The sequence below is a fragment of the Mya arenaria genome, chromosome 15 (assembly GCF_026914265.1).
Source record: "Mya arenaria isolate MELC-2E11 chromosome 15, ASM2691426v1".
Classification (NCBI taxonomy): Eukaryota; Metazoa; Mollusca; class Bivalvia; order Myida; family Myidae; genus Mya; species Mya arenaria.
Window position 1 is genome coordinate 49,138,014 of NC_069136.1, and position 16,836 is coordinate 49,154,849.

At 36.7% G+C, this 16,836-nt stretch overlaps 2 protein-coding genes across 2 annotated transcripts; one reads left to right on the top strand and one right to left on the bottom strand.

The window, feature by feature from the left end:
* Nucleotides 1-406: 406 nt before the first annotated feature.
* On the bottom strand, nucleotides 407-15,603 carry LOC128220446 (uncharacterized). The gene is made up of 4 exons (XM_052928840.1): nucleotides 15,060-15,603; nucleotides 13,678-13,799; nucleotides 12,373-12,583; nucleotides 407-2,221 (listed from the first exon to the last, which is right to left on the bottom strand). The coding sequence occupies exons 1-4, from the start codon at nucleotides 15,127-15,129 to the stop codon at nucleotides 1,521-1,523; spliced, it is 1,104 nt and encodes a 367-aa protein (XP_052784800.1). The 5' UTR covers nucleotides 15,130-15,603; the 3' UTR covers nucleotides 407-1,520.
* On the top strand, nucleotides 4,198-8,382 carry LOC128220447 (uncharacterized). The gene has a single exon (XM_052928841.1). It carries the CDS (start codon nucleotides 4,876-4,878, stop codon nucleotides 5,626-5,628), a length of 753 nt encoding a protein of 250 aa, XP_052784801.1. The 5' UTR covers nucleotides 4,198-4,875; the 3' UTR covers nucleotides 5,629-8,382.
* Nucleotides 15,604-16,836: the final 1,233 nt, after the last annotated feature.

The following is a 16,836-nucleotide window of genomic DNA, read 5'->3' on the forward strand; positions in this document are numbered from 1 at the left end:
CATAGACAGATACTTGTATAATCATATATGAAATGATATCCTTTAATCATGTGATTTGGATCAAAACGATTGAACCATGTCGCTGTAGCAAAAAGAATACAAGCTAATTTACATTTCCGTATCGCTTGGCAACAAAACTAATTGTAAATCTCAAATGGATGGGTGAATTATAGATGAACGAATTGTGCATCTAATTTAATAAAAAACTGAACAAAACTTTATAGTTTGATGCCGGTGCATTTTATTTATAAACTTAAGTCGCTGGTTAAAATACTGTTGTTATTATTATACATTCGATTCAAAACGATCCGACAATTCAGTCAGATTGGGTCCTGTAAGAATCGTCATCATTTAAGTTTCTGACGCATTTATGCTCCAATTTAGGTAAATGAATATGAGCAAGACATTTCATTTTCAGTTTTATTGTTATCACATTTGGAATGGAAACATACGTAATATAAGTTATATACATTAACACGACATTCATTGAAGAAGAGTCGTTGATTGCACGCTTTATAGGTGCACTGTACATAAATCAGCACAACTAATAAACAAAACAACGTGAAAGTTAAACTATGAACAGAGTTTTAACACAATGTATCTCTCTTGACAAATACGGATCTATACCACAATGGGTTTTTTAAATGATAGGATGAAAACATCGTGAATGATGTAGCCTAGACTCTATATAATGAATCACTTGTAAATGAGATTACTAAAGTAATATTGCACATCTGTTTATCAATGTAATCTGAGCAACAATTAATCAGCCAAGCCTACATACGCTCTCACACACCGACCACAACCGAACACAAACGGAATTGACAATCCTCCTTTCGCAAATAACGTAACGTAACGTAACGTAACGATGTCACGCTGTAAACACCTTTGTGTACGTTTACCGAAAGTTGGCAGTAAAGATTTCTCACTGATTTATTTGGTAAATTAGGAAGCAGGAGGATGAAAGACACTTACGATACGAAAACGTATTTTCCTTGACAAAAATACGTAAATATTATATAAGTAATAAAACAATGTAAATCGTGTGTAAATAAATATTTTCGATATTAACAAAAATTGAAAAAAAAAGAGAAACAAAGAACAAATCAATAAAAAAATACAGATCAGCACACAATGAAAATTACAATTTAGCACAACAATATATTTTTATAAATATACATGACACAAGAAACCGTTCAAAAATTAAGTATCAATTAGTTACATACAAATATAAAGTAAACATATATAATTTATAATTTTGTACGAAAAAACCTAGGATGGGTGCTAATCTTTTTCTTGTGTATTTTCGAGATCAATGGTTGTATCTGTGCTACTTGGCGTTTTTTTGCTAAGTGCGTATAAATCAACAGCGTCCTTGTATATGGGCGGCGACGTTTGAACGTAACTGAGATCTGGGATAAATATACATGACACACGAAACCGTTTAAATCTAAAGTATAAATTAGTTATAAACAAATATAAAGTAAACATGTATAATTTATTAAGTTGTACGAAAAAACCTAGGAAGGGTGCTCAACTTTTTCTTGTGTATTTTCGAGATCAATGGTTGTATCTGTGCTACTTGGCGGTTTTTTGTCCAGTGCTAATAAATCAACAGCGTCCTTGTATGTGGGCGGCGGCGTCTGAACGTAACTGAGATCGGGGGATTGCGGGGACGTGGGTTCCTGAATGGAGGGCCACCGGAATAGTTCAAAAAGTGATAAGTGCATGTTGGGAAACCGCGCACGCCATGTTGGGCTGCGCGGCTGGGCGGGTCCCTGAGATGTCCTGTCCCCCTGGACAGAGTTCCGGTACTCTCCAAGGTCAGGCAGACTGCCGCTACTAAGACGGTCTTGAGAACCGTCCACTGGAGGCGGCGCGATAAGATTCACTGAAACACTTCCATCGTTGACGTGTCCTTGCTCTAAATTAGCCTCGCTATTTCCGCCACTCGGTACGTCATATCCGTTAACGTCACTAACGCGGAGATCCGGATCGCTTCCAAACAAGAAAGAATAGGAAGGTGGGAGGGTGCTATAGTCGGACTGGACGGACTGCTCAGCGTTTTCCGTGGCTGCGCTCTGCTGGCTTTGGATGCCGCGGCCCCGGCAGATTCGGACTACGTGCATTATAGCAACGCACAGGATGGGGACGATGACGGACAACCCCGCCGCCACACCGATCACACCAATGTTTGGGGGAAGCATGGGCTCCAGCACGGCTGAAAGATGGAAATATAGAAAATGTAAATCGTTATCCATAATATCACATGTGTATTTCTTGACCGTAAAACGGTATAATTGTTAGAACATGAACATGCAAAACCTTTCTCACAATTTTAAAAAAGAATACCATATCTAAATACTTGTTATTAGTATCTAAGTTGGTAATATTGGTACCTTACAACACAATTTGAAAATATATAAGCATGCGACATATATAAAACTAAACTGCACTTTTGCATTGTAAGTGGGACTGTTTGTACATGAAACCTTTAAAAATGGTAAACATGAACCAGATACTCAAAAAGTAACAGTATGAACAAGTTCTTTCTGCAATTATTTAGATATTTGATCATCATAATAATATATCCAGGTTAAACATACATGTGCAGTAAATATATGCTATTTTTCTGGGTTAACAGATCGAAACGAGCTGCTCATCACGCTTGAAAGGGGGAAGTAATCGAAAGGGTAATCGCATACGATTCATTTAAATGCATCATCATTTTTAGCTAAATTTTGTATTTCAATAAATGTAATTTTTGTCGTTTCAGTTTACGAATTAAGCAAAAATTTATTTCCCTTGTTTGTATGCCTCTGATAGGTGTCGCTAGTTTTGTACAGGAAAAGCACGAGGATTCCGTGCATTTGTAGTGTGTTATCTCCATTCAGCCTTTGGGTACAACCGTATACAGACGTTAATTTTTTCGCTTAACGATATTGGAGCAAAACGGTGGTGGAACTCCAACACGTGAAACAAACGATAGTTCACACGAAATTTTGATAGAGTTGCGCGGACTTAAAAAGGACCTTTCGTCATTGAAAGACGAGGTACGTGAAAATTCTGTCTCAGCAAGTGATTTAAAAAAGTTGAAAACCGAAAAAGACATTAATTGTAGGTTTGAAGGAAACTGTTTGCAGTACGAATTTAACTCGGCAATTGACGATAACTTGAGGCAGTTGGATTGGTCTGTTAAAAATATTAAACTCGAATATGCTTCGGAACTGCTTTCTGAGGTACGTGAGAAGCTTCGTGTCCGTTACAAACACATCCGCATTGCCCACGGAAGTGAGGGCGGTTGGACGACCGTGCGTGAATACGAGTCGCACCCTCTCGCAAGTTCCACGGAAGATGTATCCCGTCTCACTAAAGCTGAATCTCGAGCCATCAAAAAGAGGAAGAACAAGTCCACCAAGAAGAAGAAATCCAAACCTGCTGTTGCTTATGGTTATTCTGATAGCACTGGGTCTACTAGAGTGCTTGGTTCACAGGTCACAGGAACCGGGCATCCGTTTCTTCAACAGTTTACACAGCAGTACGGGGGGAAGCCTTATTCCTTTCCAGGCCCCTACGGACTCTGTTTCGCTTGCGGAGAAGCCAACCACATCAGACGAAATTGCCCATACACCAATAGGAACAGCCAACCTGAACTACCCGCTAGAAAGTGAGACGTTCCATATAACAGGAAATCCTGACAGTGAGATTCAAGATGAGTATTCTAATTTTAGAACTTTTACTTATGATCGGGACCGTTTCACGGATGACTTTTTTGTTTACGGGCAAGATCAAAAAGAAATCATAGTTAGAAACAGGTTAAAAGAGCATTTTAAATTTTGGGAGAGTATAGGAGCAAGCCAGTTTATTCTAGACACTATATTGTTTAGGTACAAAATTCCCTTCTATTCCTTACCTATAAAATCAATAATGAGAAATAATGCGTCGGCATTGAAAGAGAGTGCGTTTGTTGCACAAGCAATTAATGATTTATTGGATAGGAATTTGATGAAAAATGCTTGCATGTACCTACTGTTGTAAACCTTCTTTCTGTATCCGTTCAAAATAACGGAGATCTCAGGCTTGCTTTGATGTATTTAGAAAAGGGTAGCTGGATGATTAAATATGATATACATTCTGCATATCACTTTTTAGATATTTATTCTGAGCATACAAACTATTTAGGATTTTCATTCACCGATGAAAATGGTGATACTTACATATTACAAATTTTTAGTTTTACCATTTGGATTAGGTGTGGCACCCTATTTATATTCAAAATCTACTCGTGTCCTAGTAGCAAAATGGCGGGGCGAGGGGAAAAAGGTGAATATGTTCTTAGATGACGTTTTTGGAACTTCATGTAAGTTTGGGTAGTACTAGACAGTTAGCTTTTGATATAAAACAAGATCAGCTGGACTCCGACCTTGTGCCAAAATTTGATAAGTCGATATGGGAGCCAGTGCAGATACTTGAATTGTTAGGTGCAATTTTCAACATGACTGAATATACAATCTGTATTCCGCAGCGCAGAATAGATAAAGCCTTGGTCACACTAAATGAGATTAATTATCGGTCACGTGTCCCTGTTCGGACTGTTGCTAGTTTTATAGGCCAGATAATTTCCATGAGCATAGTTAATGGTCCGGTTTTTCAAATTATGACCAGGTATTTAAGCATGGATGTTTTCAAGCTCGAACCTGGAATTCATACATCAAATTATCACAGGATATGTAATTTACTTAGTTTGAGTTTACGAATTAGAAGTAAATTATCTTCCTTTCAATTTCGGACAGTCAAACGGACAAGACATAACTTTTCTTTGTTAATTTTTGAAAACCGGTTTTGATTACACTGTGGGCGACCACGTGGTAGATTATGACTTCGGGGTCCATTCTAAGTACTGAGGATACGAGTTGTGGAGATTCGAACCCTATCCAGTTGCAATTAAGAACTATTTTAGCGGAGTTAAGCAGCTTGAAACAAGAAGTACATGGTAACAGTTATTCAGTGTCATCAGAAGTGAAAAAGTTAAAAACTGAGCAAGACATAAAGTGGCGTTTTGAAGGAAACAACTTTAACAATGAATTGTTGGATGCTGTAAAACAAGCAACTTGGGCGTTAGAACATGGAAAGATGGAATATTGTATTGAACAATTAAGCGAGTTTTCGGACAAATTGCAAAAGAGGAATAAGTTAATTAGGATTGCTGATAGTTCCGAGGGCGGATGGGAGACGGTACGACAGTACGAGTCGAATCCGGTAGCGAGTGATAGTGAAGATGAGACCAAGATTCACCGAGCTGAGAGCAGAGCTCTCAAGAAGAAACGCTCTTCAAGGGGTAAGGGGCGTGATTTTGCTAACACTCGTCAGCCTGTGCAGTCGCCCTTTCTTACGGGAGGTGGGCGAGGTCGTTTTCGTCCATACGGGTCCTTCAGCAACGCTTCCGGTTACGGTCCAGGATCCACTTCCGTTTTCGGCTACAACGCAGTCCCAGGCTTCGGCAGACCACCCGCGCCCGGCCCATGCTTCGCTTGTGGAGAGACCACCCACTTCCGGTGGAACTGCCCCCACGTTCGGGCAGGTGCCCAAGGCGACCAGCCTTCCGGTTCCAGAAAACGAGAATTCTGATGTGACATTAAAAGAGGAGAATGATTATAGACGCTTTACTCATGATTTTTACGAGTATGAACAGGGTCAGAAACATATGATTGTTAAGGGCAGATTAAAAGATCACTTAAAATTTTGGCAAAGCATAGGTACTAATGATTATATATTAGACATTATTAAAAACGGTTTCATGATACCTTTGTATTCGGAGCCAGAACAAATTTTCTGTAAAAGCAATAAGTCTGCTATTTTAGAGCCAGAATTTGTTACTGAGGCCACAGAAGATTTATTAGATAGATGCTTAATAGAGAAATGTAGTAACCCCCCATATGTGGTTAATCCTTTAACTGTTTCAGTTCAGAGTTCTGGTAAAAAACGTTTGATATTAGATCTAAGAGAGGTTAACAAACATTTATGGAAGCAGTCTGTTAAATATGAAGATATTAAAACTGCATTGGCTTTAATTTAGAAAGGATGTTTCATGATAAAATTTGATCTTACTAGTGCTTATCATTTTGTACAGATTTACGAGCCTCATACAAAGTTTTTAGGGTTTTCATGGAATGACAAGGGAGGTAATCCTGTATATTATAGATTCGTAGTAATGCCATTTGGATTATCGTCAGCGTGTTATTTATGGACCAAGTTATGCCGCCCATTGATTAAGAAATGGCGTGGTGAAGGTTTGCTTGTTACCATGTTTCTAGATGATGGCCTAGGTTGTTCGAGCACATATGAAAGTGCGTTGAGATTGAGTAGTCATATTAAGTCTGATTTATTGAGATCTGGTTTTATTCCTAACGCGAAAAAATGTATTTGGACCCCAGTTCAAAATATGGAATTTTTGGGCTGTGATCTTGATACTTTAGAAGGTACCATTTCTGTACCAAAACGTAGATTGAGCAAAGTAAATTCAGCTATCAAAGAGCTAATTGTTTCTGCAAGCAAAAAGGTTCGTGTTTCTGTGAGGAAAGTTGCCAGTTCAGTAGGACAGTTGATTTCAATGACAGTAGTTATTGGTAATATTTCTCAAATTATGACTAGGTATTTGAGTGCAGATATTTTGAATGCTAGTCATTGGAATTCGTACATTTTTCTGAGTGATGAAAGCCAACAACCGTTGTTGTTTTGGCAACAAAATTTAGTGTTAGTAAATAACAAAATGTTTGAGCAGTCAAAAACATGTACAAAGGTGGTATATTCAGATGCTAGTGACATTGGTTACGGAGGGTATGAACTTCATACTATGAAGTAAATACTGTAAATGGTGTTTCTCAAGGTGTTTGGTCACAGGAAGAGAGCATAAAATCGTCTACGTGGAGAGAGTTAGTCGCAAAGTACAGAGTACTGTTGTCTTTGGTACATTTCGTAAGACACCAAAAGGTTAAATGGTATACAGATAATCAAGGTGTCAGATCAATTGCTGTCAACGGTTCTATGAAAAGGGAATTGCAAGATGTTGCGTATAGTATTTTCCAGTGTTGTACGGTTAACTCTATTTCACTTGAAATGGAGTGGGTTCCAAGTTCGGAAAATGAAAAAGCTGATTATTTGTCGAGGTTATCAGAGTTTGATGATTGGGGAATATCTGATGTCGTTTTGCAAATGATTTTTGAGAGATTTGGTCGATTACAGGTAGAGTGGTTTGCATCATATTATAATGCAAAGTTACCGAAATTTTATTCCCGATATTGGAATCCAAATTGTTCAGGTATAGATGTATTTGCAGAAAACTGGAATGGTCATATAGGATTGTTTGTGCCTCCAATTGCTGCCATTCACAGAGTCATCATGAAAATGGCTAACGATAAAGCGAGAGGTATTTTAGTGTGTCCGTGTTGGAAATCGTCTTTGTTTTGGACATTTTTGTGTAAAAACGGTGTATTTATCGATGAAGTTGTCGATTGGTTTGATTTACCGATCGAGAAGCATTATTATGTATAATGCAAAAATGGAAAGGGGATGTTCGGAAATACTGATTTGAAATTTAGAATGCTGGCACTACAGTTTGATTTCAGGAAGGGGAATTAACGGTGATTTTGTAAATATGTAGTATAACAGTGAATAACCTACCCTGGTTGGGTAAATAAACGAGTTTTGTAATATTGCAGCTTTGCTGAGAGGCGGTATCGCCGAAACAATAACATTTGTCATTGCGGTATCGCATAAATGACTTAGCAGAATTGCTTTTTATTGCTTGGTCGATTGTATGATTAAGAAATTGCCACAATGCATAAAAATAAGGCGCATCCGATGATTGTTTGTGAGATTATTACAATGCTTATAAGAAGAGGACGATTGTCTTTGTTCATGTTACGTTGTAACTAGGCAAGTTCCATTTAAAGAAACAAGACAAATGCTTATTTTGATTTTTGTTTTATACATTTATTTTTCCGGGTTCATGAGGAAGATATTAATAGCCTACCTGATGTCCTGGCGGATAGAGTGAACCTGCTCCCGGACCTGCTACGCCAGTCACGCGCACACAGTACGGACACAAAATACCATGGTGCTTTCATGCGTTTTCATAAATGGGCGTTGTGTAACGGGTTGGGGAGTAGGGACATTTTACCTGCTAGGAGTCTTGCAGTTGCTATTTATTTAGCATCTTTAATTCAAACCGCAAACACACCTAGTCCTGTGATTGCTGCTTTTTACGCAATAAAATGGTTTCATGACATAATGGGTTTAGAATCTCCTACAAATTCTAAATTAGTAGTAAACATTTTGGAGTCTGCAAAACGCATATTATCTAAGCCTAAAAAGAAGAAAGAACCGATAGATATTAATATTTTAAATGGTATATACGACAGATTGTATACACAAGAAAACATTAAAAGCCAGCGTATTATTTGCGCTTTTTTGGTAGCTTTCGCAGGTTTTTTGAGAAGTTCTGAGTTATTAAGCATTCATGTGTGTGATATTGTATTTCAATGTTCATATATGGCTATATTTATGGAGGGGAGCAAGACTGATAGATATCGTGATGGTGCTTGGGTAATGATTGCCAAAACAAAAACAAAGTTGTGTCCAGTCGAGAATGTTAGAAAGTTAATATTTTGGAGCAAATTGTCAGATAACGATTATTTGTTTTGCAATATATGTTTAACGAAAGACGGTTACAAAACTAGAAGTGCAAATAAGAAAATGTCTTACACCAATCTTAGAGAAGTTTTTCTAGAGGCTTTAAAGCCGCATGTAAACGATGTGAGTAAATACTGCTTTCATTCTTTAAGATCGGGTGGTGCTACTGTTGCTGCAAACAATGGTATTAAAGACAGACTCTTTAAAAGACATGTTCGGTGGGTTAGTGAAAGTGCAAAGGATGGTTATATCAAAGATGATATACATGAACGGTTATCAGTGTCTTTGAGTTTGGGACTGTAGCGATTGTTGTTTGTTGTAAACTTATGAATGTTTGTTTTAACCATACGTATAGAGTTTATAAGGTCCATCAGATTATTATTTTTTCAGTGCCCGTTCTTTTAATTCAGTTGACTGTCCAGATGCTTATTCAAATACAGTATTTGTATTTCTCAAAATGTTGTTCGTTTTTTGTTAGAAAAAACTAGTATCCACCACAAATATAGTGGTCAGTCATAAGTCTTAAGGTGTGTGTGTCAAGGTCATGAGGTCAATGAAATAAGTGAATGGAGTTGTACGTCAGGAAAGCATTGTACAGTTAGAATTTTGGGAGAACACCATTAAGCTTTTGAATACTAAAAGTCTTGAACATTCGGGTGTTCAAAAATTGTATATAGTGATGGGTCGGGAACAGGTTATGCCGGTTTTGAAGTTGGCACAGTAAATGGGGTATCTCATGGTTCATGGTCTGTAGAGGAGAATGTTCGATCCTCGACATAGAGAGAATTGTGTGCTGTTTACAGGGTGCTTAGATCGAGGACACATAATCTCAGTAATTAGAGAATTAAATGGTTCACTGATAATACAAGCGTTTGCAGTATAGTTTAGAAGAGGTCCATGAGAGGAGATTTGTGAGATTTGGCAAAGAAGATTTTTAACATCACTTCAAGGCATTCTATTCACTTAGAATTAGAATGGATTCCCCGTTATGAGAATGAAAGGGCCGATTATTTGTCAATGGTTATAGAGAAAGATGATTGGGGTATCAGTTATACCATTTTATCTATGATTCAGGCTAGGTGGGGAATGTTAGATGTAGAATTTTTCGCCTCGGAACACAATGATAAGTTACCAGTTTTTTATTCCAGATTTATGTGTTATAAATCATCAGGTGTTGATGCATTTACTTATGACTGGGGCTCGGCTTTTGGTTTATTTGTTCCACCTGTCATAATTGTTGCCAGGGCGCTTACAAAAATGCGCAGTTTCAAAGCAAGTGGTGCTCTGATTGTCCCTGAGTGGAAAACGGCAAGTTACTGGCCTTTGATATTTGATAAGTCCGGGATTTTCAGGTCAATTGTCAAGAAATGGATGTTCTTGCCCACTGATAAGACATATTATACCCCTTGTAGAAACGGAGTAGGTATTTTCAGGAATGAAAATCTAAAGTTCAATATGTTGGCCTTGAGAATTAAATTAACGTGATCAGTTACCAGTTTTTACGTGAATTGAAAGGCTGCTCTTGCTTTTATAGATACAATGCAGTTACTTATTCAAGTTAAGTGAACTTTTCTGTAAGACGTATGTCGAAAGTTTTGCAATGAGCTGGTAACGGCACATTGGTTTACTATGAGCGGGTATCTGCACATAGTGTGAATCTAGTGTATTTTGTTGGATGATTATATGCTGACATGTACATGTATATTCTTTTTATGAGTTGTATGAAACAATTCGTTTTTTTAAATTAGGGCGTTTGCTATATTATTACAATGAGCTGGTATCGGCACATTGGTTATTATGAGTGGGTATCCGGGCATTGTATTGAGATAATGAATTATTCATAAAGTAATGAATGTAATAAAGCGAAACAGTTGTTTAATTTGATATTATTAACTTTTGTTATCAATAAAGACACATAATTTATAACTCTTAATTTCGTCTATGAAATACTAATTCGTTTCTTTTCTTTTTTACATGTTATGCTGAAGATATTGAAGAGTTACCTGACGTCTTGGTGGACAAGATCTCCTTGCTGCCGGATTTACTCAAAGAGTCTTGAGCTAGAAATACGTGTTCCAATTACACTAGAGGTTTTAAACGCTGGACAAAATGGGCTTTGAGTAACGGACTTAACAGCAAGAAGACCTTGCCTGCTAAGACGTATCATGTGGCTTTGTATTTAGCTTCTTTAGTTCAGTCAGCAAATACACCTAGTCCGATAGTTCAAGCATACTATAGTATAAAATGGTTTCATGATCTATTTGATTTCCATTCTCCAACGGATTCTAGTTTAGTAAAAAGCACCCTAGAAGCAGCAAAACGGAAGCATGCTAAATCATTTATTAAAAAAGAGACGGTTACTATTGATTTGTTAACTAAGATTTATGAAACATTATTTGTGGAGGGTAATGTTAAAAATCAGAGGACAATTTCTAGCATATGCTGGCTTTTTACGTAGCGCAGAACTGTTACAGTTACGTAGACACGATGTTGTGTTTAATCCTGTTTACAAGAGTTTGTTCATAGAGTCTTGTAAAACCGATAAATATCACGATGGTGCGTGGATCCTTATTGCTAGAACTGGAACTATTTTGTGCCCAGTTCTGAATCTAGAAAAATATTTTTCATGGGCGAACATTCATTGTGATTCCGATACGTTTGTTTTTTGTCACTTAACAGCAACTAAATCGGGTTACAAAGTTAGAAATGATAGTAAACATTTGTCATACAGCAACCGTAGAAGGTTATTTTTAGATGCATTAAGACCTCGTGTTAAGGATACAAGTCAATATTGTTTACATTCTCTAAGGAGTGCAGGTACTACATCTGCTGCGTATCGTGGTATACCTGATAGATTATTTAAGCACCATGGCAGATGGCGGTCTGAGAATGCCAAAGATGGCTACATTAAAGACTCGATAAATGAAAGACTAAGAGTGTCTAAGTCATTAGGACTATAAGGGCAAAGATTTTTAGTATTACATATAGTTTGATTCATTCATACTACATTTGCCCGTTCTTTTATGTTCAGCCGGTCTGTTGGCACCCACTAGGCTAATACCAAAAAAATATATACTTTTTTGTTTTGTTTTTGGTTTGAGGACATTTGATAGGTGTCGCTAGTTTTGTACAGGAAAAGCACAAGCATTTCGTGCATTTGTAATGTGTTATCTCCATTCAGCCTTTGGGTAGAGCCGTATACAGACATTATTTTTTGTTTCTTATTTATTGATAAATAAATAGCCGGTCTGTTGGCACCCACTAGGCAAATACCAAAAAAATATATACTTTTTTTGTTTTGTTTTTGGTTTGAGGACATTGGACGGTGGCGGTAAATGTTGCATTGGTTTACACTTATAGTGTTTTGTGGTACCAGTGTGTCATTTACAGCAGCTGGTTTGTTTTTGGGCTTTCAGAGGTGTGGTCCATAAGGGAACAACAAAATATCAGCGGGAAAATCTACTGATCTAAATATGATCTTAATGATTTACGAAAATAGATCTCTATATTCTTCCGTTCACGGACCACAAATTTTAGATTCGTGTACGAAATGGTTTAAAAATGAAATGAGTTTCATTTTCTCTAAAAAAAACACGTTTGTAGCAAAAACCGCTGACCACCCAAATGATTTCTTAACTTTTTAAAACAAACAGTGAGTCAAATCATTGTGTCTATATTTACATAAACACTCGAAGCGGATCTGATAGTCCAAACACTTCCGGGAGTCCCTTTGATCGGCCGTTCTGCACAGAAGCCCCTTCGTCGTGCATTGCACGTACAGGATATCCGGTGCGAGGTGTGCACTCTCCTGGTTAAACAGCAGATGGGGACTGTTCTTCGCACGACACAAGACGTCAATGGGCGCATTCCCGTCACAGATCTGATATCCGCGCTGAAATGAAAGAGCGTTTTATGTGCAGTCGAAACTCGTTCGCTCGACTTTGCTCGATGTTCTCCGGGGCTCGAGGTTTACTTACTTTCGAATAATAACTTTACTCTTTATTTAAAAAAAAACTCACGGCATTTTGAAGGCCACCACCTCTGCGTTTTAGTTCATGTCCATAAAGTTCGCACAATGGTATGAAATCAAACTGAATTATTAGTAAGTATTATAATATTTATAAGTGCAGTCAAGTTCTAGTGACGTCATCGGCAAGACGGGCCAGTTTACAATACGAAATCCATAAAAACGGTCATACGAGATCAAACTTGAAGATTGGAGCCTCTCGTGGGTGAGGTTTTAGAACAAAAAAGCAAAAGAGTTAACAGTTATGACTAAAAGTCCTTTACAAAGGCCATGTTGAGTGTAGCGATTGAATACATTATCCAATGAACCAATTATAGGGGAAAATGGGTTTTTCATATAATGAACACAATGAGTTGTATCAATTATCATTCACGGTATAAAATAATGTTTATGATCTGGGCAAACCGGTGAATGACCGCAGAAAACGTTGAAATTGGTATCGGTCGTTGAACCCTTATTGTATGCAAAAGCTACGGTCATTTTATTATAGGTTTGATGTATTGCATGTAATCTATAACATAACGGTTTCTTAATCTTACCATTAATGACACCTGTGATAACTCAGACACATGAAATGGATACAGCTACATTGTTGGCGTTGTATTTACCACCCAAATATAGGGGCGTGGCAGTCTGTTTAGAAGGGAGGTGGGGTGTAATGGGGAGGCAATGGCAATCTGCATGGTCATTATATTTTATTTAAATACAATGCCTAAACATGTTTGCACCAAGTTCGTTTACGATACACCCAAGACACATTGGAATTTAAAATATGTAAAGAAAACATGAGTTTTTTACCATCAACCATGGGATCTAACCTTACAGAGTCATATTTCTTTGGCGTACTAAATATTAGCGTTTTAACCCTTTTTGGAGTATTTGTAAAAAGTAAGTTATTGCGCAAAACTTAATTTCAGCATGACCTTCAGACTTTAAATTATGTAAAAAAATGTTCTTACCTTACGTATACTAATGACCCTTTCATCCTCCACCTCATCGGATGTAGGTTTGTCCGTGTTGTACCAGCGCGACCACGTGCGCACGTGCGTTTGTTCTATTTCTACCCCCTCTGTCGTGTTTGCTGAAAAGACAACAGTGAATTAAGCTATTAGTGGCCTTTATCGCTATTGTCATTATTAGCACTGAAAATGTGTATAGAGACGACCCCGTCTATAGACTGCAGAAACTGGCATATAGCCTGTAGGCAGCGGCATATCGCCTGTAAAAAACGGCATTTAGCTTATAAAAACCGGCATTTAGACTGTAGAATCCGGCATTTAGCCTGTTGTAACCGGCATTTAGCCTGTAAAAACGGCATTTAGACTGTAGAAACCGGGTTAAAGGATTAAAGGACCACCCAATGTCACTCATCCGATACTGAGTCAGATGTTGCGTTGTCAATGTGTACGAGGTTATATTCTAAGTCAAGTATTTAACCAGAATTAAATCTTTATGATTAAGATGGGCTCATTCGCTACACTCACTTCGCCCAATCTTACGCATTAAGATTTTATTTTATATCATTTAAGTATAACAATTTAAAGAGTTTCTTAGATTGAATAACTTATCGCAACACCTAGCTTCATCTCTAGGGAATATCTTGTTACTTTAATAATTGCAATAGTAAAATATTTTTCATAAAACTCGCCTGAATTTGAAAGTAACTGGGGATATGGTGGCGTATAAGGACTGCATAATTATATGGTGTATTTGAGAACCAAATGTAGTTTGAGCTCGGTATCATTCAGAATACAGAGTGTACACATGACCTTTCATTGTCGGCGACTCATTATGTCCATATAATTCTAAATTCAATGTATGTGAACGTATAGTCTACACGTTGTCTATCTAAACATCTCTATAAGTTGTTTTCTTTATAATACTGCAATATATGGTGAATGTTGGAAGGGCTTTATTTCCCTGAATACATCTAGACAAGATGGTTTAAATCAAGTACAACCAATCGTTCAATTGATTAACCAAAAGGCCAAATGTTAAATTTAATTTTATTCACTGACCGATTCTGAGTCGATTAGCTCACATGGCCAGAAAGACTGACAGAATAGCAAATATACCGACCGACTAACGATCGACCGATTGACTGACAGTTTAATGGGTATACATACTAATCTGCTAAGAAGCGGTCTGCTTGATTCATTGATTTATTTATATATTGAAATATTGACGTATACATACATTGGTAAACTGATTGATTAGTGGATAATTCGCTTAATATAAACACAAGAAGGGTTGATAAATTTAAGTTATAAGGAACAACTATTTAATAATAAATCAAGACTAATTTAAGATTGGTGACTGTAAAATATAAAAAAAATCTTACCTAACACTGAGTTCCATATCAACACAACCAAGATACAAGACGCCTGTAACGACACTTTATCCATGTGCATTTCCACAAACACGTATGACTAGAACAATAGATCCAACACTCTCTTTAACCAGCTGTTGTTAAAATGTGTTCAAGATTTCAGTGATCACAATTTTCATGAAACTTATATAATAGAGTCAATAGCGATTAGGTATTTTGTCACGGTTGTGTAGCATTACGCAATGAATGTGTTACTTTCGACTCCGTATATTAAGTGTAATTTTTGAAGCGTACTCAAGTTACGTTGTTCGCATCACAATAGCTTTGTTCATGGTTGAGTCAGATGGTTAAAATGAATTTAAAAAAAGAATGACAATTGAAAATAGAAACAAATCAATTGTGTTTAAAACAACAAACGTGCAGTACCTCGTGTTAAATTTGTGAACATAAAATCAAACACACAAAAGATAAATGAAAAACACTATATCAGTCCACACGTGTATTTTCACAATGTCTTGGTATCTGAATGCCGGTTATTTAAGTTATGTTACCTGTGGTACGTCACAATTGATTTATTTTCATCCAGGGGCGTATTCATTGAATAATTTAAGAATTGCTCTGTGACTTAATATCATGTATTTCTTCTCATAAACTAAAATTATGACTGCTATAATAGAAGATCTGTTTAATATTTCCGATAGTTCGTTTACATTCTCAGTGCCCTGAGTCCGAAGACATAGAGTTCATCATTTTTTTTTATATTCACGTCAGAAAAATTATGCACTGTATATCGTAAAATATTGTTGATTTCATACAGGTTGGTCACAATTAGTATATAAATACGAACTGATAGCTTCACATAATTTTAGTTCGAACTATAACATACAGGCAATGAATTTATATATTTGGAAGACAACAAAGATTAATGTGCACACTAATTAACCAATGAAAAACCTCTCTCAGAACCTTCCCCACTGGGATACTCACTTGAACATAATTAACTTATTTAATTACAACAAAGATAAACATGATACCCTTATAATATAAGACAGATGTTACGACCACCTTACCGAGGTACGCACTTGTATTAAAGATTTATTTTTATAGCCAACAAATAGGAAGATGTGTCATCGCTGACACTTACCTGGTCTGGGTTTTCCACACTCAACTGCCTCAGCGAGGTCAGTGCTCCTCCATGTTCGCTCGTATAACGGGTGTCTACCCCAAGTTTATATTATACTCTTCACATCTAAAAAATTGAATAATGCGATATGTTAACGCTACCTTAGCTTAATCATTATGAAATATTTAAATATTGATCTAGAATATAGCCGAGAAACATTCAAGTATAACTTGGCCGATGGTATTTTCATTTTCAGAAGGATAGATTCTATAACAATACAGTCTGATGGCTTTGTTGAGACAATCTCATATTTTACATTTTTTCTATGATTCATGAACATTTACATTTTGTAAATTTGTGCCGTTTATAGGATTTTATTTTGTCGTGAATCATTTTGAAGTATTTATTGATACGTAGTAGAATATAGTCGACTGACATTCCAGTAGAACTTTAGTTGATAGAACTATCATTTTTAAGAAAGGGAAATTTTCTCAGAAAACATTATGACTAAGCTTTGTCATGACAATATCTTGTTCTATATTGTTTTCTATAAGTCATAAAATTTGACGGTTGGTAAATTTATGCCGTTTTTAGGTTTTCCTTTTGTCGTAATTCGTTTGAACTATAGAAAAATGAAGAGTTTTATATAAACTGGTAAGTTATATC